This window comes from Diceros bicornis, chromosome X (assembly GCF_020826845.1).
Source record: "Diceros bicornis minor isolate mBicDic1 chromosome X, mDicBic1.mat.cur, whole genome shotgun sequence".
NCBI classification, from domain to species: Eukaryota; Metazoa; Chordata; class Mammalia; order Perissodactyla; family Rhinocerotidae; genus Diceros; species Diceros bicornis.
The window spans coordinates 11,004,769-11,029,891 of record NC_080781.1 but is presented as its reverse complement, the minus strand read 5'-3'; the positions used below and the strand labels follow the sequence as shown (position 1 = coordinate 11,029,891).

The following is a 25,123-nucleotide window of genomic DNA, read 5'->3' as shown; positions in this document are numbered from 1 at the left end:
AATTTCTCTGTCAAATGCCATTTTGAGGTCTTGTTTACAGACATTTCTTTGCTCTAATGCTTTTGCAAAATGTTTCAACTTCAGAAAAATTCATGGAAAGGACTCTGACATTTACGCTGGAGTACAGGTTTCTGACAAACTTTCTGATCGTAAAACTGAACTGCGTAAGAAATTACAGAAATCTGATGGAGAGACTGATAACTTCATGAAGCTGCTAACAAAAAGATTGGGATCAAGAATGGATTACACAGGACTGAATGAACTGATAAGGATGATTATAATTTTTATGATTTTTCGTTTGAAGTATTGCTGAATTTTTAATGTTTTGTTTTTTCAGATTTAAGGAAAACTTTTTCTCTTTTCTCCTGAGCTAGCTATGACTTATAGCAATTTGGTAAATGATACTTTTGTAAGTAAAATTGAAATATTTATCTTTTTCTCTCTATCTGATCCCTCGAATTTAAAAACTCTTAGTAAGTAAGTATTGTTGTTTTCATGGCAATATAGTTATTTACATAAGTTCAATAAGAATCTCTTCTCCTTATAACAGGACACAATTGGAAACACTGGTTATATTACCAAGGCTGTGACTGGAACATCATATTTGCGATATAACCATACAGCTTTTAAGGAATGAAGATTGGACTTTATGGAATAAAGCCACGTGGAAATATTGGCCTGGTACCTTATGTTCCAAGCAGCACTTACCAGGATAAGTAAAGAATGTCACTTATCTGGCAGGTACAAGGAACCTCGAAATATTTTGGGGGAACCTCGGAAGAGAGGAATTCACCCAAATCTGTAGGTATTACAGGCGAAGTCTGATGACAAAATCCCTGGCTTGGCTTTCCTGGCCTCGAGAGGCCTTTGAAGTTCAATCTGAGATTCCTTATAAAAAGTTCCAGCAAAGCAGATTTAAAAGAGCCTATGTCATCAATTGCTATTCTTGCTGTACTTATGTAAATAATTGGGCCAACTCTATCAGAACTAGACTTATTTTACAAACTAGTTAGTTTTAATTTGGCTATCTTAATAAAAATGAGGGTGATTTTAGAAAGAAAAATTATATTTCAGTAAAAACTGTAGTATACATTTGCAGATATTAGATTCTAGTTTTGTTAATTGTCTTTTGAGGTTTTTGTTTTATATCTATTTACTGGACTGGATCCTGATTTCTTCTAGTATCCTAAAATATCTGGCTACAGATCTCCAAACTAACGTTTTTCATTTTTTTCCATCATTTTCATTTGAAATCACTGAGAACTGAACCTGCCCTTTTTCCTGAAGCCTTACAAACTGAAGCTGATGGACTTGATATAAACTTGAGATGACCTGACGACACCATCAGAGACATTTTAAACTGCAAAAGATGCTTTGATGCTGACATCTATAACCTTAACTGGCTGTCCTCTGAACTCAGAAACTGGTTTACAACTTGCTCCAACCATTAACCTTGTTTTTCTTTTGTTTACATAGAAATGCTTCTATTAAATACTTGATTGCTTGCTTCCACAATATAGGCGTAACCTTGAGAGCCCACCTGCTTTACCACCTCCTAAAATGAACTTAATTGAACTGATCTATTATCAGGACTAAGAAATGTGTTCAGTGAGATGAAACAATCTACCAACTCAGCTTCTGGACTATGAAACTTCTTTAAGTTTCAAAAGGACTGTGAAACTTTTAGTTTCAAAGGCGGGACTATGGGAGATCAAGATTTGGCCACCCTGAAATCTATCTCTTTACCTTGGTTGTTTTCTCTAGGGACATTTGACCTCCCCCACTAACTGCCTAAAGAATTTGACATGGTGGCTCCTTCCTGGAACAGATCTATCATGATGGCTGTAAAGATAATGTAGGATAAATGCTACAATAGGAAAGGCACCAACAAGCCCATCTTATCAGAAGTTCTGTCTCTCTGGCCACATTCTCTGGATGGCCCTGCGAGGAGTTGCCAGACAATCATTTACATTTATAAGGGAAATCTCCATTTGTAAAGGTACCTCCCTCTCTGTTTTGGGAAGAGGGAGGGATGGCCTCATTTCTAGGGGCTTATCAATGTGAAAGGTGAGGCCTTAAATCTGCATAATAACCTTACTCTTGTTTACTGTGCTTTAGTGGTAATCTCCTGTAACTGACTCCCCCCACCCCCAACATCCTCCTTTGTTGGCTGAACATGGTATTTAAGACAAGAATTTCTGCTATTGTGTTGAGAAACGCAGTGTCCCTGCTTTCTCCCATATATACATGTTATTAAACTTGGTATTATTTTCTCCTGCTAACCTGTCTTGTTAACCTTAAGGAAAAGGGCACAGGGAGATCCTCCCTCTTCCCCCGACAATAGCAATCCATGTGCATACAAATGTTATTTTACAATACAGTCATGTGTCGCTTAATGACAGGGATTCGTTCTGAGAAATGCATCGAGAAATGCATCGTTAGGCAGTTTTGTCATTCTGTGAACACCATAGAGTGTACTTACACAAACCTAGGTGGCATGGCCTACTACACACCTAGGCTGCATGGTACTAATCTTATGCGACCATTGTTATATACATGGTCTGTTATCATGCGGCACATGACTGTTTAACATTTTATAATGGTGGATGCTAACTGGATTTGATTCTCTCATTTTTGTTTGTATGACTTTTCTGTGCACATAAGGGTGGATTTCTGGCCATCCTTTAAGCAACGCATGTTAAGACTTTGTTGAGATCAATTTTCCACAGAGACATGGCTGTTTATTTTATAGAGAATCAAGGCAAAATGGTAAGGGCTGGGCAAGTAATAGAGCGAACGACCCAAAGATAGTTTTCTCTTTTAAGTAAACATTCTGGTGAAAGACTAAAGAAATAATCAGCCGCAGAATGGATAGTAATAAAATGAATGATTTTTAGATATCGAACAGAACATTGTGATGAGTTCGAAGTTTCAAAGTATAAAGAAAAATTTGTTTTACCCAAAAATACACTTAAAAAAGTTGGACGGTCAAAGAAAAACAGAAGTTTTGTTGACATAAATGTTTGTGTTGATGTGGGATTTATAATTTCAAAGTACTGCATTACGATATAGAGAACACAGGCTGCAAACAACTACCCAATTGCATGCTTAAGGATGTTGCCTTCATTTGGACATTAATAACACATCGTGGTTTCAAGCGGATTAAATGATCAGGAAGGAAGACACCAGGTTTTCTCTGGGCAGTTCTTCCTAATCTCTTTGATTCTTAGGCCTGGGGGCAGGGGTAGGTCTGTGGAGGTGAATTGCCCACAAGTGTTTTCCTGAGGCATCTTTTTGTATACACAACATTTTTGTATCCACTTTTACAGAATTTCTGAGTAGAGTAGCTGGCCCTTAATAAATAGCTGTTTAAAATGGTACTACATCTAGTGTGCCTAGCAGAACTAAGCTCTCTACCTATATTACCTCGTTCAAATCTCACATTGAACCTAGGAGAGAGGTACTTGTCTCAATAAGGGTTCCCCCAAGCAGATCAAATCTCACATTGAACCTAGGAGAGAGGTACTTGTCTCAATAAGGGTTCCCCCAAGCAGAACTGAGACAAAGATTCAGGTGCAGGTGGTTTATTTGGGAGGTGATTCCAGGAGGCAGAAGTAGGGGAGAGGGGACAGTGACACAGGAAGGGAGAAAAGCTGGAAAATGGTGCCTCAGTGGGCAGGTAATCAGTGTGGGTAACTGGGGCTCAGTCCTGCTGGGAACGTCTGGGAACCAATGTAGAACATACCTCAGATTTGTCTCACCCTGCGAAGGGGAAGCTGGGGTATTTCTCCACAGATTCCTGTCCCCCACTGGATGAGGGTTGTCCCTAGGGCTTAACTCCCTCCCTCTCTGGGTTGTGCCTACAGGGGCGTGAGTAGCCTTCTAGAGAAAGCTTCAAGGCCACAATACAGAGAGAGTCCACTGTACTGGGGCTAGAGATATGCATGGAACTGCCCATCTGTCTCTTGAAATTAGGGAGCTCCAAGAGACTGTGGCTTGGCCCATTACAAGCACCCACCACAGGACGACCATGAGCCCCATTTTGGACAGGAGGAAACTGAGGTTAGAGAGGTTAAGAAACTTGATAGGTCACAGCCAGTATGGAGCAGAACTCAGATTTAGATTCCGGCCTTCCTAGCTCCTGAGCCTGAGCTGTTGACCATTATACCACACGGCCTGAGACAAGTGGGGGTGGGATATACATGTTCAAATTTGGTGGTGTGAAGGAGCCCTTGACCACTCATCCAACATGGAGACCACTTTATTCACTCTCCTCTCTGGGGGCCTCGCAATGTTATAGCATCCCTTCCCCCAACCCACCCATGCACAGCCCTGCACAGGCGACCATCTCTCTCTTTCTTTGAATAAAGTTCCAGAAGGACATCATGGGCACATCCATACAGAGGGATAGAAACCACAACATCGAGTTGCTGGAGACCAAATGGCCATTTAATCCCATTGCCAGCCCACTTTTTTTTTTTATTGAAGCATAGTCGACATACAGTATTATGCATGCAGTGATTCAGGGAAGCTACTTTTATTTCACATGGCTTAAAATATTTATGGGCACAATTTATGCTTTTCCACACTACTTTTTTCTTCTGGACTAAATGCAGCTCGGTTCTTTTGGCAGTTCTTCAGAGAATTTGATTTCCAGACTCATTTTCTTTGGTTCTATTCTTTTGTACACACTCCTGTCCAGCGGCGCTCACCCACAGCCCACTGCGGTACTGTGAACCTTTTATGGGGGTGCTGCTCAATGTCTCTCAAGGTATGGGCAGTTGACTTTTGCCATCACTGAGCGGCTGCTCTGTTGTGTCATCAGGAGCATTGGCCAGATGGGGGCATGGGATGTGCTGTAGGTCACGGTACAATTGGCAGCCATATTTGTTGGAACTTGTGGGAACTCTGCCAAGGGGTATGTAAGAGAGTAGAGTCACGGTACTAAACAAATCTAGACACACAACGAGCCAGCGCTAAAAGGGACATGACCAGAGGGGCAAACCTGGATGACTTTAAACACTGTGAGACGTTGTTTGCCAGGGGAGGGACTGTACTGGAACCATTGCCGGCAGGCCGTGGTAAACATTCTGGTGCTCATCACGATTTCCAGTTTTCTTCTCTTTCGGGACACACAGCGAGATTATATTTTTTTTGCCCTACTTCCAAGCTGAATTAATTAAGAGCTGGCGTGTGCTCGTCCATGCTTCTCTCACCGCTGTGACAAACCCTAAAGCTTCTGATTGACACCGTGTGACAAACTCTAAAGCCTCTGATCGATACCATGGTACCACAAGATGGTGGGGCCTCCGTCAGCCTGGTCCCTAAGTGACTACACTGAGAAGAACTTCCCCCACAACTCTCTTCGGATGTAGAACAAGTGAGAAATAAACCATTATTGCTGTCGTAGCTGTTAACAGCAGTGAGATTTTATTGTTATACATCTGGTTTATAAATTTAAGATTTTACCACCTAAGCATTAGGGAATTCACCAGCAAAAACAATGGGACTCTTTGCTATATGTTAAAAATGTGAATCTAGGTCAGATAAATGACGGATCCGTCAGAGGATGACGGATAAAATGACATCAGCTTCTAGCCGGCCCCACGGCATAGGGGTTAAGTGCGCGCGCTCGGCTGCTGGCGGCCTGGGTTTGCATCCTGGGTGCGCACAGATGCACTGCTTGTCAGGCCATGCTGTGGCGGCGTCCCATATAAAGTGGAGGAAGATGGGCATGGATGTTAGCCCAGGGCCAGTCTTCCTCAGCAAAAAGAGGAGGATTGGCATGGATGTTAGCTCAGGGCTGATCTTCCTCACACACACAAAAAATGACATCAGCTTCATCATACTTTGTTTCGGTTGTGCTTCTAGAAAAAGTGTTGATTCACAAGGTTAAAAAACTTTAGTGGTTCTAAACCACCAACATTTTAGGAATGCTTGTTACTGCACCATAACCTAGCCAATCCCGACAGACACATTTGCTCAGTGTCGTTTTACCTTAAACCTTATTTTCAGTATTTGAAAATACGTTGTGACCGGCAAAATATCCAGAACCCTAGCTGTTCTTTAAGTTTAGTGCCTACAACTTCAGTGAGTATTAGAGATGTGGTCCGATTAGCAGAGAAGACAAGGCTGAGGCAGAGTTAAATTTTCAAACACTGAACATACACTCACAGAGAGAGAGAGAGAGAGAGAGAGAGGAAGAGAGAGGGAGGAAGGAGACATGGAGATAATGCTTTATTGGGAATAGCTAAGACGCCATCACCAAATGCTACTTACCAGAACAGTGAAGTCCATTGCCTTTATATCCCTGCTTGCACCTACACTTGAAAGATCCTTGGGTATTGAGGCAATTGGCGTAGAGGCTGCACGTATGGGTATTCACAGCACATTCATTCACATCTAAAAAGGTGAACATGCCCGTGAACAACCTTGTGGTAACAGGGCTTGCTGAAAGACTATCCCTCATACCTGAGCAACTCCAGGGCCAACCACTCAACACCGCCACCAAACCAAGTGTGGCCTGAGAACTGTTCAAAGCTCCCCGCACCTTGGCCCAGAGCCCCGGCCTTGCCTGACGCCTGGTATGAAGGGAGTGTGTCTGCAGCTCACCTCCCCCACAGCAATCTCATCTGCTTATCAATACGACTGAAATCTGTCAGACATTGACTTTTTTTCCTTAACTTTTACATCTGTCTAATTTAGAACTAAATAACAACATCAGAAAATAAATTCAAACCAACAAAGGACTAGGTGGGCTAGGAACCACTGACATCATCTGAATTTAGAGGCATTTTGTTCCAAGACTGCCAGGAGCAAGGCCAGGCTGGTCTGAGCGAGTCTGCTGGCTTTAGACTAGGAAACTGCCCAATTCCACCCAAGTGAGAGGTTTATGAGCCCTCTTCTTCATCTCACTTTCTATCTACGCTTTTGTAGACACATGCACACAAAATAGCCTATTGTTTTTAACTTAGCTACAAAGGGAGCTCAGATGCTAGTCTTAATCACTTTTTTTTTTTAAAGATTTTATTTATTTATTTTTCCCCCAAAGCCCCAGTAGATAGTTGTACGTCATAGTTGCACATCCTTCTAGTTGCCGTATGTGGGACACGGCCTCAGCATGGCCGGAGAAGCGGTGCGTCGGTGCGCGCCCGGGATCCGAACCCGGGCAGCCAGCAGCGGAGCGCGCGCACTTAACCACGGGGCCGGCCATTAATCACTTTTAAAATCACAAAGATTTGTTTCTTTTGGAAGCTTTCCATGTGAATTCCCACCCTGTCCTGTGGAACCTCCCTCTAGGTATCAGGGAACAGGCTTCTACTCTGTGACACTGTATCACCGGATTGCAGAGCTGGATGGGTCTGCAGCAGGACGTGGGGGCCAAGCCCAGGAGAAATGTGGATATTACGAGCCTGTCTAGGATGACATTTGTGTTTGAGAAGATTTGAGGGAAGAGCTGTGGAGGCTTCACAAGATGGTTCAAAACCAAGTGTTGCCCCAACACAATTACACAGGACGTATCCTGGGAAGCTCTGAGTGTAGGGTTGAAAGAAATCCTACTTTTTTCCCAACTGTTAGCTTTCCATGTCATGCACACACGTTTGTGACACATGTTACGTGAATAGGAGTCTACAGAGAGCCCAAATTTCCCTTCACTGTAGGACAGGTCCCATCCCATGTTACACCAAGGGCAGTGGGAATGCGGCCAAGGGCTCCCCAAACACCCCACTTTACTTGCTCATTGAGACTTGGAATCTCTTCACTAAAGGATAAGTTATATTTCACATAGATTAGGCCAATAGCTGAGTGACACCAGAGTCTTATCGGAGAGTGGTTTTGGTCACCCTGGAAAGGGAACATTTTAGGGGATGTGGAGCTTGAACCATGAAAGGGCTGAGAGAGGAAAGAGCGTATGCCTTCATCTCCCTCACATTTCTCTAAAGCCACCCCTGATGGAAACTGTTATGAACAGATCGCTGAGATCAGGATTAAATAGGCCTTGTTACCCCTCCTTTTATCAAATATAAAAACTGCTTTATTTCTCCCATTTTTAGATATGTACCTGGAGATAGAACCAAATATATAAACAAAACAAAATCAGCCAAATTTGTAAAAAACCCACAAAAAAATCATCTCAAGATATTTACCCTCATAATAGAGCTATATAGACTGAAGTTCCTTACTTTAAATCTTTATTGACCTGGCTTCATGTAATTCATGTCATTGGAGTTCCCTAAATGCCAGAAACTTTAAAAAATGTAACTTTTTCTGTGTTGTTAAGCTGATCAGCACAGTAGATTGTTCAACTAATAGACTGAATTGACATCAAAATATCTGTAGAGAGAGCCTATAGGTTTGGTGGGGAGAGGAAGAAAGGAAAAGGTGCCACGAACTCTTACCTACACAGTCATATCGGCCACTGATATATTTCAGTTCGAAACCAACATGACATTTGCAGTAGTAGCTGCCAAATGTGTTCACACATCTTCGATTGTAGGGGCAGACGGCTTTACCAGAGGCACATTCATCAATATCTAGGATGTAGAACCAGAAGGCATCAGTGATAGCAAGAAGAGCACCCTCCCTCTGAAATACACACGTGCGCGCATGTGCTCTCACACACACGTGAATGCAAGCATGCACACACGCACGTGCACACATGCAGTTTCTTTGTTGGAAAACTGATTATTCCGGTGCCAACATCACATCTTCTGGGAAGTGTTCTAGATTCCCCAGGCACACTCACAGCTCTTCTCTTTATGTGTTTATGTCACTTTGTACATCTTGTTTTAGAGACATTATCTCACTGTAATGTCATTACTTACAGTCACATCTCTCCTGTTAGGCCCTGGCTTTTCTGGGGGCAGGGAGTGTATGTCTGGCACTTGGGACATATACATTACGTGTTTGGTGAGCAAATTAATATTTTTCCAGCTACATATATTGTATAGCGTATACAATTTTTGAATAGTCAGATAGCTACCCTTTATGCAAACAAAATACATAAACATTTAAATTTTGCATTTTATGAAAGAATTATTTCATTAGCAAACTCCTCCAAGTCCTGCAATATTGACCCAAATCGCAGACATATGGTTTCCTAAGGATGCACGTAAACATACGTTGTGGGTCAAGTGGAATGATGTGATGATGCGACTTCAGCTGACAAGAGGCTTCCTTCCTGTTCCACCATTGAGAGTCATGTCACAGAGGGGCTGACGGCTATGCTGACCAAACAATTAAGACTCAGGCTTTGCCTGAACTTTCAGATGTCAAATCAAATAGATATTACGTTGTTATTTTGGAACTGTGGTTAAGCAGTTCCAATAAGCAAGCTGGTGCTGGCTTATTGTTCCCTTTGCATTCTTAAAATAATAAATCAGTGCTGGATTAACCAAAATTATTTTTTCAGTGATCACTTTCCCTTCCAATAAAAATGGCACACGACAAATTAAAGAGGTGAGTGAAAATTTGGATTTAGTTTGGTCAAGAATTAACCTTGTCATATAAATCTTATTTTACTGAAGAGTACTAAGCCCTGTGAATCTAATTAAATCATTGATTACTTTCAAAGAGCAGAGCCCACATTTTAATTTACATAGATTTTTAAAAAATGTTTAGCTGATTTAGGACTTATTTGGCTGAGCTTTTTTTTTTTTTAATAATTTTATTTATTTATTTTTTCCCCCCAAAGCCCCAGTAAATAGTTGTATACCATAGCTGCACATCCTTCTAGTTGCTGTATGTGGGATGCGGCCTCAGCATAGCTGGAGAAGCAGTGCGTCGGTGCACGCCCGGGGTCCGAACCCCGGGCCGCCAGCAGCGGAGCGCGCGCACCCAACCACTAAGCCACGGGGCCGGCCCCTTGGCTGAGCTATCTAAATGCACTTTTTTGAGCTATGTACATTTAGGATAAATAAACATCCAGCACCTTGACTGAAAAATATTTCTATTGCAGTGAAGAAGTAAGAATATTAAATCATACTGCTATGTGTTTATTTAAATCAAAAAAGATTAAGAACTCTTTCAACATTCTGATTTGGTTTGATATCCCATATTAATGCTCACTTGCTCTCAATATTATGTATATTTAGTGCAATGTTATTAAGTACGGTACTATGAGTATGTGCAATCTGGTGGTTGAAGTAAAGCGTGCAGGGTAAATATACTAAAATAAAATTACTTTTATCTTTTTTCACTATGGCATTAGGCAATCCAAAAACAATAGAGAAGTGTTCTTTCTAGCATCCCAAACTGTGTCTTGAGCATATGTGGCTAAAAACGTCATCTCAGAAATGGACATAAATCTGCGCTTTTAGGAGCTTTCAACGTTGAGTCAACAAGCAGACTGTGATGACTGAAAGAGGGGAATTCAGTCAAGGCAGAAGTCAAGGGAGGAGGAGAGGAGTGGGGGCGATTCCTGCTGCTCTACCTATGCAAACTCTTCCATCCGGGGCCAGGCGGAGTCCCGAGGACGGACACAGACACTGCGGCCCTTGGTCCGTGTCTTCACAGCCGTACTGGCAGTTTGTCATGGCACACGTCCTAGAGTCTGAAACAGTAGGCAAAGATTAGCCTTTTCCTCCGAGATGATAAAAAGTGCTTACTGAGAAACAATCTCTGAACTCTGGGACATGAAATGTAAAACGTGGAATGACATTATAGGATAAGCCTCAAGACTTGTTTGAGTCCCAAATGGAGAGCCAAATGGAATCTGGGCAAGGGTGGTGTCTTGGTGGCCCCATGGTCTGTTTTGTTGGCCAATGTATTAAATTTGACTTCTTTAGGTCTTCGGGTAGGGCATGCACCCTGCAGTTACCAAAGACTGCACCTCTCTCTTCTCTTGTACATTCTCTAATCCCTCCTTTATGTCACTTGGCCGGTCTCTATAGGCTGAAATGCAACTTCAGATGTACACTCATGTGCCGCATAACGTCGTTTTGGTCAACGATGGACTGCATACAGGACGGTGGTCCCATAAGATTAGTACCATATAGCCTAGGTGTGTAGTAGGCTATACCATCTATGTTTGTGTAAGTACATTCTATGATGTTCACACAATGACAAAACTGCCTAACGATGCATTTCTCAGAACATATCCCTGTCATTAAGTGACGCATGACTGTAGATGATCAATCTGAGTAATTAGAGTAAAAGAATCCATTCTAGAGATCTCCCCATGCATATCTAGCCTTAATGAGAATCACTTCAGTCATGACACTTGGTCTTTCAGGTGCCTGTATTAAAACATGTGGCAGATACAACTGATCCGCTGCCCAAAATCCATTCTGAACCCCCTTTTCTCTTGCCATTCCCATCATTGAGTCTGGAAAGCCAGATATTTGTCTTTTTCCCAGTTTTTCTTGCAGCAACAAGAAGTGGCCATGTGACTCAGTTGTAGTCAAAGAGATATAAAGATAAGTCTTCTGAAGGGAGTGGAACTTCTGGAAAAGATGTGCTGCATGATAAAAGGGACAGGCATGAAAGAGGCGTTCATTCATTGGCATCACTCTTTTCCCCTTTGTCTTGCCTACCTTAAATGTACGTGTGATATCTGGAGCTGGGGCAGCCATATTGTGATTATGAGGCCACAGGCAAGAGAATGAAATCAATACCCTGAGGATGGCAGAGACTGAGTCCTTGCTGAGCTGTTCTGGAACTGCCTGCCTCCAGCTTTTTTAGTAAGTGAGATAATTTAGTTGGATTTTCCTGTCACTTGTTGCTAAACATAACTTATCTCACAAAAATGCATTTCTTTAGCAGAGGTCCAGCATGTGTGGATCATTAGTGTCTGCAATAGGGGAGCACGGTGAATATACTCCCTTCATCCACCCCCATCCATAACATGCCAATCACCCAGTTGGACAAAAGAGACTACAAGGGCCAAGTGAAATAAAATCAGCATCCAAGAGAGAGGTCCAGGGCTACCTGGACACTGAGCTATAAGCAGGGAGGCACAGGCAACCCTTACATATATAGAAACAGACAAAGAGGGTACAGGACTAGACACACAGGCCAAGGTAATGTAAAAAGCACCTACTGATGGTTATATTTCTATACTTCTTTCTTCTCTTTAGTTGTCTTCTTTTAAAATTAATCTTCAAAATTTACTGAATTCTATCTTTCCATTTGGGGAAAGATATCTTTTTTGGCACTGATTCAGCTTTCATGGAATGTTTCAGAAACATCCATTAGCATATATCTTTTTAAAAATGTTAAGTGATTACTATAAAAGCCTGGATAGTGGTTCCCATGTCGGGGGAGAGGTTCTGGCAAAGTTCTGTTTGGTAGTGGTTACACGGGCGCTCACTTCATAAGAATTCATTAAGCTATGTATTTGTCTCTTGTGGGTTTCTGTTTAATTTATAATAATAAGGATTTTTTTTTAAAAGACTCTGAATGCCTGCTTTATCTCTTCAGCTTGCTTGCTAATGGAGGGTCTAGATGAGTAGTGGGTGTTGGGGACTTTGTCAAGGAGGGACAGTGCAAGGACGAGCCAGGGGAGCAGTGAGCCATGCACTAGCTGAGAGTTTATAACTGCGGAAAAGCCCGGGATGGGCGGGGGAGTCCACGAGACTCTGTAACCACAGGAAGCTAGCGGAAGGCATGGGCTCCAGGTTCGCTGGGGGCTACAGGGCAGAGGAAAGAGAGATGGAAGAGAGGGAGGAAGTGGGGAGGAGGGGAGGCAGGCAGGGAGGATGGGTTTGCCTTTCAGCTGCAACATAAAACCTGAAAAGCCTTCCCTCTCAATAAATGAATGGATCTAGACTCTTACCCTCCCACAGGACATGGGTTTCTCTTTATCACAGAAGGGCTTTTCTTTTCAGGAATGTGAATCGGAATGTATTTCCAACAAAAGTCACTAATCTTTGAGCATGGGGCAAGGGGCGTGAGAAAGGTAGTTGGTGGGAAGAACTGATGTCCCAAGATGGAATTTAAATGTATTACCTCCCTAAAACAATATGCTTATTTTCATGAAGAAACCCAATACATCCTTGCATATATAGAGAGATATGATTTACTTTTCTCGCCAGTTAGTCTTTTTATTTGAAAAGTAACTATCCAGAATAGGCAAACCCATAGAGACAGCAAGCAGATTAATGGTTGCCAGGGGCAACGGGGAGGAGGAGTGGGGACTGACTGCCGAGGGATACAGGGTTTCCTTTTGGGGTGATGAAGATGTTCTGGAAGTAGATAGTGGTGACAGTTGTACAATTTTGTGAGTGTATTAAATGCCACTGAATTGTACAGTTTAAAATGGTTAAAATGGTGAATTTCGCTTTATACGTATTTTGCCACAATTAAAAAAAAAGTGCTCAAAGATGTTTTAGCCTGGGGTGATGTTAGAGTTTGTTTTTTTTAAACCACTCAAGTCAACTTTTTCCCAAGCATCAAATAGCAAAAGTCAAGCCTCATAGGTTGACTGAGAGCAGCCTGGCTGTTGAAACTTACTTGCACATGTGGCATCTGGCATGAGCATGTGGCCGCTGGGGCAAAAGCAGTTGTAGCTACCGTGTGTATTCACACATCTGTGTTGGCACGGCCGGGGCTTTACTCCACACTCATTCACATCTGCAGGGGGCAGTGAGAAAACAGAGGAAGGTTAACTGAATCAGGAAACATCCAGATGGGCAACTGGGTTGGCTTCCCTGGACTCCACTCGTGGAGTGGGTACATGGGGCAATGACTTGCCTCTTCTCCAACCATCATTAAAAGGTCAGTGAGGATGTGGAGCAAACAGAATGATCATACACCATTGGAGGGAATGTAAGTGGGTACAACCACTTTGAAAACTGTTTGGCAGAATCTACAAAAGCTATATACAGACATATCCATGACGTAGCAATTCCACTCCCAGGTGTATACCCAACAGAAACATGGATATGTGCTCACCAAAAAAACATGTACTAAAATGATCATAGTAGCACTATTGTTTTTTTTGGTGAGGAAGATTGTCGCTGAGCTAACATCTGTGCCAATCTTCCTCTATTTTGTATGTAAGACACTGCCACAGCATCCACAGCATGGCTTGATGAGCGGTGTGTATGTCCGCGCCCAGGATCCGAACCCGTGAACCTCGGGCTGCCGAAGCGGAGCATGAGAACTTAACCAATATGCCACCGGGCCGGCCCCCATAGTAGCACTATTCTTAATAGCCCCAAACTTGAAAGAATCAAAATATCTCCCAACAGAAGGAAGGATAAAAGACTTGTATACTCATGCAATGGAATCCTATGCAGCAATGAGATTGAGCAAACTACAACCACAAGCAACAATGGATGAAGCTCACAAACTTGATATTGAGTGGAAGAAGCTAGATACAAACGAGTACATTAAAAAACAGGCACAACTGAAAGAACAAACCAACCAACCTGGCACGACTACTCTGTGGTGTAAGTAGTCAAGATATGGTTCCTTCTTGGGTGTGGGGGGCAAGTGACAGGAGGGGAGCATGAGGGGTCTGCAGGTAGGCTGTTAAGTTTGTGTTTCTTGATCTGGATACCAGTTACAAGGGTGTTTTTGAAAATTCATTGAGCTGTGCATTTTTGATATGTGCACAGTTCTGTGTGCATACTACTTGAATGAAAAGTTAGAAATATACAATTGAGATACTTCTGCCTTTAATATTGTCCCAGGCAGCCAACGACAGATGGCGACAGCACAGCCTCTTTTCAGTTATTATTTTGTGCGGCTCCGCACTGGCCAAATTGTCTTGGTTCATTCCCTTCTAGAGGGAGTCCTGCCGGGCAGCTGTTGGTGGTGAGGTCGTAGGACAATATTTAATCCTATGTACAGATGTTCAGAGGATGTTGTTAAATAAGAAGGTTGTGCAACTATGTATACAGATTGATATCAAACTTGTTAAAAAAATACATAGAAAAAAAAGCCTGGGAGGAAATGCTCTAAATGCTAATAATGGTTATCTCCAGGTGGTAAGATTGAGGGTGACTTTCTCCTCTGTGCTTTTCAGTGTTTTCTAAACAAATTTTAAACATTAAGAAGGAATAACTTTTTTATTAAAATAAAAAATGATACAGAAGGAAAATAAAACTTTAAAAGCGATCACGGGTAGAGGATCTTGTCCTTGGAAGTGTTGTCACATGGTGCCTCATGTCTTAACTCCCTGAAGGAAGATATAGAAAGGAGAAAAGAACCAAATTCCACGTAAGATAAAAATTCAGCGTGGCAACAGGCAAAGCCTATCCTTGAAAATAAAGCAGTGGCTGCTTTTGCCTCTGAAAAGATCCCTATATGGGGGTTTTTCGATGCCCTAGCTGGATGTTTGAAACCCCCTTCTCCACTGCTTATCCCTTCCACTTGACCATCTCCCCCCATGGATCCTAACTGCTTCAAAAGGGGGAATTGAAAAATGCTGACTGGACATAATGGGAAAGCCAGGAATACCCCATCACTAGGCCCTAACTCAGAGGTGACTCAGCGGTCTCTTGGAAGAAGCATTTTTGGGAACGCCATCAGAGGGTTGAGGCCTGTGGCCACTAATGGATATATATGGACTTTGATCAGGCTGCCTTGGGGCAGGGCGGCTCCGGGGGGGAAGACAGACAGTCCCAAACCTGAGCCAACTGGACCACTCCCTCAATGTTAATATTTTACTGGGACTTGAAAACCAGCATGAAAAATATCTTCTCTATTCCAAATCTCTCGAGAAGGTATCCTGGTACAGAATCCAAGACATATGGAAAAGCAGATTTTCTGGTGTGAAACCCCTGCTGAGGGAGACAGCTGAATTATTACTTATAGAGCATGATTCTTGCCGCGCCTCTCACAAGCAGTTGGAGGCAGTTCTAAGCAGCACCTTAGGGGAGCTGGCCTCTATGCTGGTGGTAGGACAGAAGAGATTCAGACATTCCTCTCTGAGGCTGCAGGGCTGGCAGCTCAAAGAAAGGCTATTTCAGTGTCTGCAGCTAACCTCGGCTTGGCAGCTAGGGCTGGAGATGATAGCGTGGAGCGGGTGCCTGCCCTTCTCCAGAGCTTCATTCTCCCTCCTAGAACCCTGGCAGCCTTTCTTAAGAGCAGCTGAACTTGATTGGCTGCTCTTTGCTCAACTGCATTAGAGGACTGAGGACGCTTTCTTAATTATTGCAGGGTTCTTCACGCCAGGGTTTCTTACCCTCAGCACCATTGACATTTTGGGCCCGGTCATTCTTTGTTGTGGGGGCGGCCCTGTGCATTGTAGGATGTTTAGCAGCATCTCTGGTCTCTGCCCACTAGATGTCAGTAGTAACCCCTCCAAATGTCCTCAGACATTACCAGATGTCCCCTGGGGTAAGGTGTCCAGATATAGCAAATAAAAATACAGGATGCCCAGTTAAACGGGAACTCCAGATAAACGACTAATACTTTTTTAGCATATGTTATGTCCCATACAATATTTGGAACATACGTACACCATAAAATTACTTGTTTTTTACCCGAAATTTAACTCTAACTGGGGATCTGTATTTTATTTGGCAACTCTTCCTGGGGGACAAACTTGTCCAGATTGAAAACTACTGTTCTTGATATTATAAATAAACTCTTTAGTATCTTCAGATGAACAGCCTATGACAAAAGTCATAAACTGCCTTTTAAAATATGTCAATTACAATAAAAATATGCATGTTGTTCAACCCCAACAATTCCATTTTTAGATATTTATCCTATAAAAACACTCAAGGGTGCAAGGACACGATAGAGTGATGTCTGATTTAGCATTGTTTGTAATGGCGAAAAATTGGAGACAAGTGAAACGATAGTGGTTAAATAAAGTATTTTCTACATAAATGATAAAAACATTTGACTAGGGACTAGGATACAGCCTTAAAAAGTATGAGACAGCTCTGTATGTGCTGACATGCAAAAACGCCCCCGAGAAATATTGATGTCTGTACTACTATAGAAAGGGACTGTGGGGATGGAGGATAAACTGTAACTATGGTTACAGTAGGGACTGGGGATGGACACTCGCACTTTTTAATTTATATCCTTTTGCATTGTTGGATTCTTTCAGTAAAAAATATGCATTACTTTGGTAGCTTAAAAACACAATAAAAATTATTTGTTTAGAGGAAAAAAGGCCTTTTATCTGGCATCTTAACAAAAACGTTGGAACGCCTTTTACGTTTTTCTAGAAGAGATTGATTGAAAAATCTAGCCCTGAAACCACTTTCATTTGAAGATTTGAGTTAAAATCTATGAAATCCTGAGCACTATATTGTGTCACAAATCCCACTGCAACAATTGAATTGCTTCTGAAAGCCCCGGGGGGGCCCGTATTATGCCCCCCGTCTGTAGTACTGACCTTGACCGCAGGTTTTCCCGGTGTATCCTGGAAAGCACCTACATTTATTTGGTCCCACACACTCACCGAACTTGCATCTAGGTTCACACGTAGCTGCAGAAAGAAAAGATGTTTTGAAGATAAAAGAACAGGAGTAGTTAGCACGGTGAAATGCACGCATGTCAAACTCAGCCGCCTTCTCTATGGCAGAGAAATCCTTGAGGACATGTAGAGGACGATCTGTTTCCTCTCTAGCCTGTTTTCCCCTTCAAGATACCAGAAAGTGTTTGCTTGTGAACTAGATCACCCTCCACCATCCCTCCACCCCAACCAGTGCAAGTTGATTGTAACTTTGCTTAGCAGTGCCATGCCTCCAGTGACATTCAAAGAAAAACAAAGCCTTCCAGGCCACAGTCAGCCAGTTTTGCACGTAAACACAGACGATTTAATAAAAGAAGTATAATGTGTGAGCCGGAAGAGACTCCAAAGTCCCTCTCCTTCTTTCTGTTGCTTGCCTCTTTTTTCTCTTCCATATTTTCTCCCCTATTTTTCTTTTGAATGATCAGAATCTTTTTAATGCTGTGAATTATCAGTCAAAATGAACAACCCACAGATTGGAGGCAAGGAGGACAAAGGTAGGGCTTATTTTGCTGTTTTATTCACTTCTGTATCCAGACACCTGACACAAAAAGACACTCAATAAATCTTTGTTTGATGAATGAAGGGGTAGGAGAAACAACAAGGATAGGATGTTTAACGGACTGCGTTGAGGGCAAGAAAAAATAGTCAAAGACGATGGAAAGTTTAAGTCTAGCTCATAGGGAGGAGATAGGGAAAAAAAGCATTAGACAGGAAAATAGGAAAACCCAAAGAAAAAAGAGGAGAGAGGGAAAAAATAATCAATGAGAGAGAAAGGAGGTGTGTAGGCAATCAAGGGCTCTCAGCAGGTTCTGGAGCTACTGGGAGCTCAGGAAATAGCCACAGCAGGAAACGATGACTCAGTAAGTGCCCAGGAATGCTGCCTACTTCTCTGCCCATTGACTCCCTGGCTCATACTAGGTCTACCTCTGAGCAAGTCTGTTCCTAAAGACCTCAGCATCTCCCTCTTCAACCTCAACCCTATTTTTTGTTAATGTCACCATTAATTTCTCAGTTACCTGGACTCAAATCTCAGTCTTCTCTATTTTTTTCTTGTCCCTAATCATTATAACATCCTGTCCCTGCTTCTACCACCAATTCATTCATTGAATAAATATTTATCTAGCTCATAGGAACCACTTTGCCCACAGATATCTGGGAGAGTGTACTGAACCCCTCTCTCTCTGCTTTCCCCATCACAGCCTGTGACGAGTGCGTGACTGATGCAGGGGTCTAACGGCCTAGCCCCTGGTTTCTGGGCAGGACAAACTCTGTGCTGCAATTAACACCCCAGAGCTCCTTGTGGGATCAGGCTGAAGCTAGACTTCTCTTGAAACCACATCTTTGCCTAGCTTCTTTCCCTGCTCCCTCACTTCCTTACAGATTTTCTCCTGAGAGCACCCCTCAATAGAATATTTATTTATACAAGAATCCCCTTTACAGCTCTGTTCCTAGGAAATCTGATGTCAGATACGACTTTAAACTGATATTCCAAAAGGAAAGCTCTGATCATGCCATGCCTTGCACAGAAGTCATCAAATAATCTTTATTGCCTCTTGAATACAGTACAGGATCATAACCATGATCTGGCCTCCATCTTCTGCAGCCTTAGCTTACTCTGTTCGCTCGACATAGGCAACACTATGGTCAAACTAGATTGTCTGCTGTTGTCTAGACCTACCCTTTGCCTTCTGCCCCTTCCTATCTATTGTTACCCCACCTGCTGTACCCTTCTTCCACCCTCCAGTGGTTAATATCCTCTCACTCCTTCAAGGACTACCTTGCATGGCCCCTCCTTCCAGATGCCTTCACAGATTTCTCCAGCCACATGTGAACTTCCATTCAACTTTGAGAAATCCACAGAACTTTGGCGGGCTTCTCCCTTGAAATTGATCAGTTTCCATTGTGGGAGATCAAGATTTGGCCACCCTGAAATATATCTCTTTACCTTGATTGTTTTCTCGGAGGGACATTTGACCTCCCCCACTAACTGTCTAAAGAATTTGACATAGTAACTCCTTCCTGGAACAGATCTTCTATCTGATGGCTGTAATATAATGTAAAATAGATGTTACAATAGGAAAGGCACCAACAAGCCCATCTTATCGGAAGTTCTGTCTCTCTGGCCACATTCTCTAGGTGGCCCTGCGAGAAGTTGCCAGACAAACATTTACATTTATAGGGGAAATCTCCATTTGTAAAGGTATCTCCCTCTCTGTATTGGGAAGAGGGGGGATGACCTCATTTCTAGAAACTTATCAATGTGGAAAGTGAGGCCTTAAATCTGCAGAATAACCTTACTCTTGTTTACTGTGCTTTAGTGGTAATCTCCTGTAACTGACTCCCCCCACCCCCAACATCCTCCTTTGTCCTTAGCTGAAGATGGTATTTAAGACTAGAATTTCTGCTATTGTGTTGAGAAACGCAGTGTCCTTGGTTTCTCCCATGTATACATGTTATTAAACTTGGTATTATTTTCTCCTGCTAACCTGTCTTGTTAATTATTTGGCCAGCCAGAAGAACCTTAAGGGAAAGGGCAGAGGGGGATTCTCCCTCTTCCCCCACACCATCTTATTAAATAATTAGACATATATTTGGCTTCTATCATTGACTTCTATTTACTGCCTGATTCTAAGTCCCTGCCTTCAGAACAGGGACTTAAACATTCATCTTTCTTTCTCCTGCTGCATTTAATAGTGTCGTGAACATATTAGATACTCAAATAGTTTTGAATAGTAAATAAAGTAATAGCTGTAGAACTTTTAACAGGGAAACATTTTATGTCTCTGAATAAATTATAAGTGAGAAGGTAGGGGAAAAAGGCTTCCCAGTGAAATTCTTCCACTTTTGGAGACAAAAGAGATCGAACTTGATTTCCAGCATCTATTTTGTCATGAATATGTACCTGGAGATGCAGCTTTAAGTTCAGATGTTAGAAAAATAAAATTTTTTTTTAAGCCCTGAAGACCTTTGATTGTTCCCTGGAAAGTTATTTTCAATGCAGTCCAGATAGGAAAGCCTAGGATAAATGCCAAATAGAACATAAGAGAAATGGTGAATAATACCCTTGCCGCTATAAGGTCAAAGCTCCAAAAAGATGTTTTCAATTTACAGTAACTTTGGATCTGTGATTTGAACAGGCAATCCACAGCACAGGGAAATTCAGTTTATGTCTAAAATGGTCTGAGGTTTAAGTGTGCTTTAGATAAAGTAAAGCTCTCTTGTTCAGTTCTCCCTGAAACGCTTCTATCTGTAGCTTTTCATTGGGCAACTCTATCCCACCTCGCTGAGTGACATACATTTGAAGGTTAATGATATCGAGGTGAGCAGACCCTGCCCAGGGAGCAGATTTAGGCAGGGCAGGGGCTAAGATCTAGAAAGCTCCAGCATTGAGGCAGGGCCTCTCGAGGAAAGAAGGGTGGTTAGACGGATGGAGGTGAAGGCCTGGGTGGACTGGGACCTCACAGGGTAGGGTCTGACTGCTTGTTCGGGCAGGTTGACATGTGTGGTTGTCTCATTATCATGCAGCCCACACTCTGGCTTAGAAATCAGAGACCTGGCAATCAGGGACTAACCACCCTGTTATTTGGTGCTTCAAGGAGCATATGACTTTACTGTCAAGAAGGACCATGCAAATTGGATATAATACAATACAGATTTTAGATATAAAAATCATTGCAATGGTATTAACCTGAACATTTGACTGGGGCAGAGGGGGTGCTGACAATCTCTTCAGATTGCCAAACGTGCACAGTGAGCATCTTGCTTGAAGGCTCTTGCACTTGCTCTTTAAACATCTTGCTTTAAATTCTTTCATGCCTATGGTATTATACCGTCTACAAAAGCATTGAGAATGTGACTGGCTGTATGTACCGTGGCAAAACCGCTCTGATCTAGTTACAGACTAGCCCTTCCAGAAAGCAAAGCTCACCCTCATTTATTCACCAGAGACACGCCAAGTTTTATGGCAGCAGGTGCTGAGATTCGTGCAACTGTAAGAGATTCCAAATCATGCGTCCCACGTGGTTTTTGCCCCTTTCCACCTGACTGACTTCAAATAAAAATGTGTCATGTTGTGTCTAGAAAAAGAATAAAGCGACATTTAATTTCCCCATCACCTGGTGCTTTAACGGACAGAAGTCGGCAATGAGAGTTATTGGTCCTTTCTGAATCAAGGGTAATTTATGAGGTATTTTCTATGTGTCCCAGGTAATAAGCACACCCTTTAATGCTTACACTTGTGGGAGATCAAGATTTGGCCACCCTGAAATATATCTCTTTACCTTGATTGTTTTCTCTGATGGACATTTGACCTCCCCCACTAACTGTCTAAAGAATTTGACATAGTAACTCCTTCCTGGAACAGATCTTCTATCTGATGGCTGTAATATAATGTAAAATAGATGTTACAATAGAAAAGGCACCAACAAGCCCATCTTATCAGAAGTTCTGTCTCTCTGGCCATATTCTCTGGATGGCCCTGCAAGGAGTTGCCAGACAAACATTTACATTTATAAGGGAAATCTCTATTTGTAAAGGTATCTCCCTCTCTGTATTGGGAAGAGGGGGGATGACCTCATTTCTAGAAACTTATCAATGTGGAAAGTGAGGCCTTAAATCTGCAGAATAACCTTACTCTTGTTTACTGTGCTTTAGTGGTAATCTCCTGTAACTGACTTCCCCCACCCCCAACATCCTCCTTTGTCCTTAGCTGAAGATGGTATTTAAGACTAGAATTTCTGCTATTGTGTTGAGAAACACAGTGTCCCTGGTTTCTCCCATGTATACATGTTATTAAACTTGGTATTATTTTCTCCTGCTAACCTGTCTTGTTAATTATTTGGCCAGCCATAAGAACCTTAAGGGAAAGGGCAAAGGGGGATTCTCTCTCTTCCCCTACACACTCTTTACCCTCTGCAGTAGGTATTACTCTCTTCACGTTGCAGAGGAGGAAACAGCCTCAATGAGCTTACCTACCTTGCCCAAGGTCACCCACATCATTCTAGTTCTCAAGACAATGCCCTTGATCATGACACTATAAATCCAATCAGTGTGAGGACCCACCATTCTAATTGACAAAATCCCAGTGGACATTCTAACTTTCTTTATCTAAGTGGGCAATTATGATCTTCAAATATTTTTTTCTAGTATCTTCATACTCTTATCATCTCATCACAAGGAAACTGTGATGGTGGAAGGTTTTGCATAATATGGAGCATGTAGGAGCAATATCAATGTCTTCCAACGTTTCATGAAGTTTGGATATTATCAAGTTTGGCCCTCACCTATGGTCTACCCAGATATTTTTGAACCAGCTAGAGAGGAGGAGGTTGGGGCAGGGACAGACCAGCAAAAAGAAGGTAACATTGTTATTCTTAAAAGTAGCTAACATTTTGTGCTTTACAGTTTATAATGCAACATGCTCCACACCAACGCCTAAAGTGTATGGGACACGCAGTTGTGTGTTTATCCCATTTAACAGATGAGGGATTCCGGTTCAGGCATATGCCACCTACTAGGGACACAGGGACAGTGAGACCAGATTCCTGCCCTGAAGGAATGCACCCCAGGTCAGATAGTCAGCTAGGAGGAATGCAGATTTGACTCCTCTACACTAAGTGTCGGTTATCACAGAAAGTCATATAAAAAACAAAACACCACAAAACTTTATGCAAATCCCTGTCCTCCCCAACCCTCTTGAAACTATCAGAGGCCTCTCTCGGAGTTCCCAACACATGGTCTGAGAAATAATGTCTAAGGCAAATTATGGTTCTTTAGTTTGAAATTTGTACAAAAGAATCAGAAAAATACTTAAAATCTTTGCATATATGCATGTATCCCTTGAAACCACCTGAAAACTGGCACAAGGGACTTTCAAAATCTGAGTAACAAAACTATAAAGTAAATGGCTTACTTTCTTGTTTGTGACTAAAGCCTACTGGTTGGGTGATTCATAATTAAAAAGTATATTTCATTAGAAATCAGTTGGAAAAATTATAATTAGAAAGAAGTATTTATTGGCCTATTTTTGCCCAACTCAGTGTCTCCAGATTAAAACAAAAACGATAACAAACAACCCAGTCACAGTCACTAAGATAGCAACAGAAATAATTGACAAGGGAGGTCTCCTAAAACAAATCACGTCGAGGGTGATGGTGTCAGCCACATTTTGGATGGGAAGAGATCTCACAGGAACCCGGAGCTTGGGTGTGGGTAGTTATCCATGTCACTCCTCTTGGGAACCCACTGGCAATTTGCTGACAGCTTATGGTATTACAGACAAAAACACAAAGACTCTGGCCTACTACTCGAGCACAGGGTGGTCTGAGCGTTTACAAAATTACCTTCACAGACTCCCTTGCTGCTCCTTCTCCAGCCATAGCAGCAGGCCAGTTTAGTTCCATAGCGACAGAGCCCAGGCTGGAGCGCGGATGCCGACAACCCATGGTCCCGCGGACTGCAGATAAAGAGCCACATGTTAGTATTGAGAAAACAGAAAGAGCAACAGAGACTCTTGGCTGCTAGTAAATGAACAGGAGAAATGACACTTACCTGGTTAATTTCAATAAACTTGCCGTAAATGCTAAATTAGATTTTGAAAACCTGAATTTTGGGTGGCCAGCCTTTGCTACCATCCCATGCCAGCCCTTCCCAATAATTAGCGTCATCCATTTCCTTCTTCCTCAGGGTTAAAAGAATTGGGTTACATAATCTATAAAACTAGGGCACATGAGGGGCCGGCCCGGTGGCGCAAGCGGTTAAGTGCGCGCGCTCCGCTGCGGCGGCCTGGGGTTCGCTGGTTCGGATCCCGGGCGTGCACCGACGCACTGCTTGGTAAGCCATGCTGTGGCGGCGTCCCATATAAAGTGGAGGAAGATAGGCACCGATGTTAGCCCAGGGCCATCTTCCTCAGCAAAAAAGGAGGAGGATTGGTGGATGTTAGCTCAGGGCCGATCTCCTCACAAAAAAAAAAAAAAAAAAAACCTAGGGCACATGAAAGTGGCCAAAAGTTTATGTTTCCAAACCTCAAAGAATGTCAGTTTTCAAATCTGCTCTGTATAGACACAGTGGCTATCCGAGTTTGTGTCTGTTTCAGTGCTGAGTGTGGCAGGCAATGTGACTCCCTGGCCCTGTGGCTTTGTCCCAGACAACAGCGCTGCACTTTTACCACATTGGCCACCTGGGAACCACTGAACAGACTGGAATCTCCACACACTATAGACAGTTAAGAGCTGGAAGGGCTCTAGAGATTCTTCAGCGAAGCCCTCTCATGTTACAGTTGAGGAAACTCCAGCCCAATGGAGTGGTGTCATATCTCCAGCAGAACCACGTGTCAGGGATTCCAGCCCAGGGTGCATTCTTATTCCTCACGGCCTCCTGGAAACACAATTTGCTAAACTCTTTAACCACAGAGCAGGGATCAGCCAATGTTTTCCATAAAGGGTCAGATGGTAAATATTTTAGGCTTTGTGGGCCATACTCTCTGTTCAAGGGCAAAAGCAGCCATAGGCAATAGTAAACAGATGGGTGTGGCTGGGTTCAATAAAACTTTATTTATGGACACTGAAATTTGAACTTAATGTACTTTTCACCTGTCACGTAATAGTATTCTTTTGATTTAGCTTTAACCATTTAAAAAGGTAAAAACCATTCTTAGCTCACGGGCCACATAAAAACAGAGGACCACCCAGCCTTGGCTTGTAG

At 42.6% G+C, this 25,123-nt stretch overlaps 1 protein-coding gene across 4 annotated transcripts in view; it reads right to left on the bottom strand.

Annotated features, from left to right (window-relative positions):
• The window catches only part of EGFL6 (EGF like domain multiple 6), a 63,888-nt gene that overhangs the window by 19,182 nt on the left and 19,583 nt on the right, over positions 1–25,123 (bottom strand). For 3 of the 4 annotated variants that reach the window (XM_058535440.1, XM_058535441.1, XM_058535442.1), the window contains exons 2-7: positions 23,764–23,876; positions 17,303–17,395; positions 13,453–13,572; positions 10,433–10,552; positions 8,400–8,534; positions 6,280–6,402 (exon numbers count right to left, since the gene is read on the bottom strand). In XM_058535440.1, the coding sequence (XP_058391423.1) occupies positions 6,280–6,402; positions 8,400–8,534; positions 10,433–10,552; positions 13,453–13,572; positions 17,303–17,395; positions 23,764–23,876 (704 nt within the window). The remainder of the gene's footprint in view (positions 1–6,279; positions 6,403–8,399; positions 8,535–10,432; positions 10,553–13,452; positions 13,573–17,302; positions 17,396–23,763; positions 23,877–25,123) is intronic. The other variant, XM_058535443.1, reaches the window with a different exon arrangement.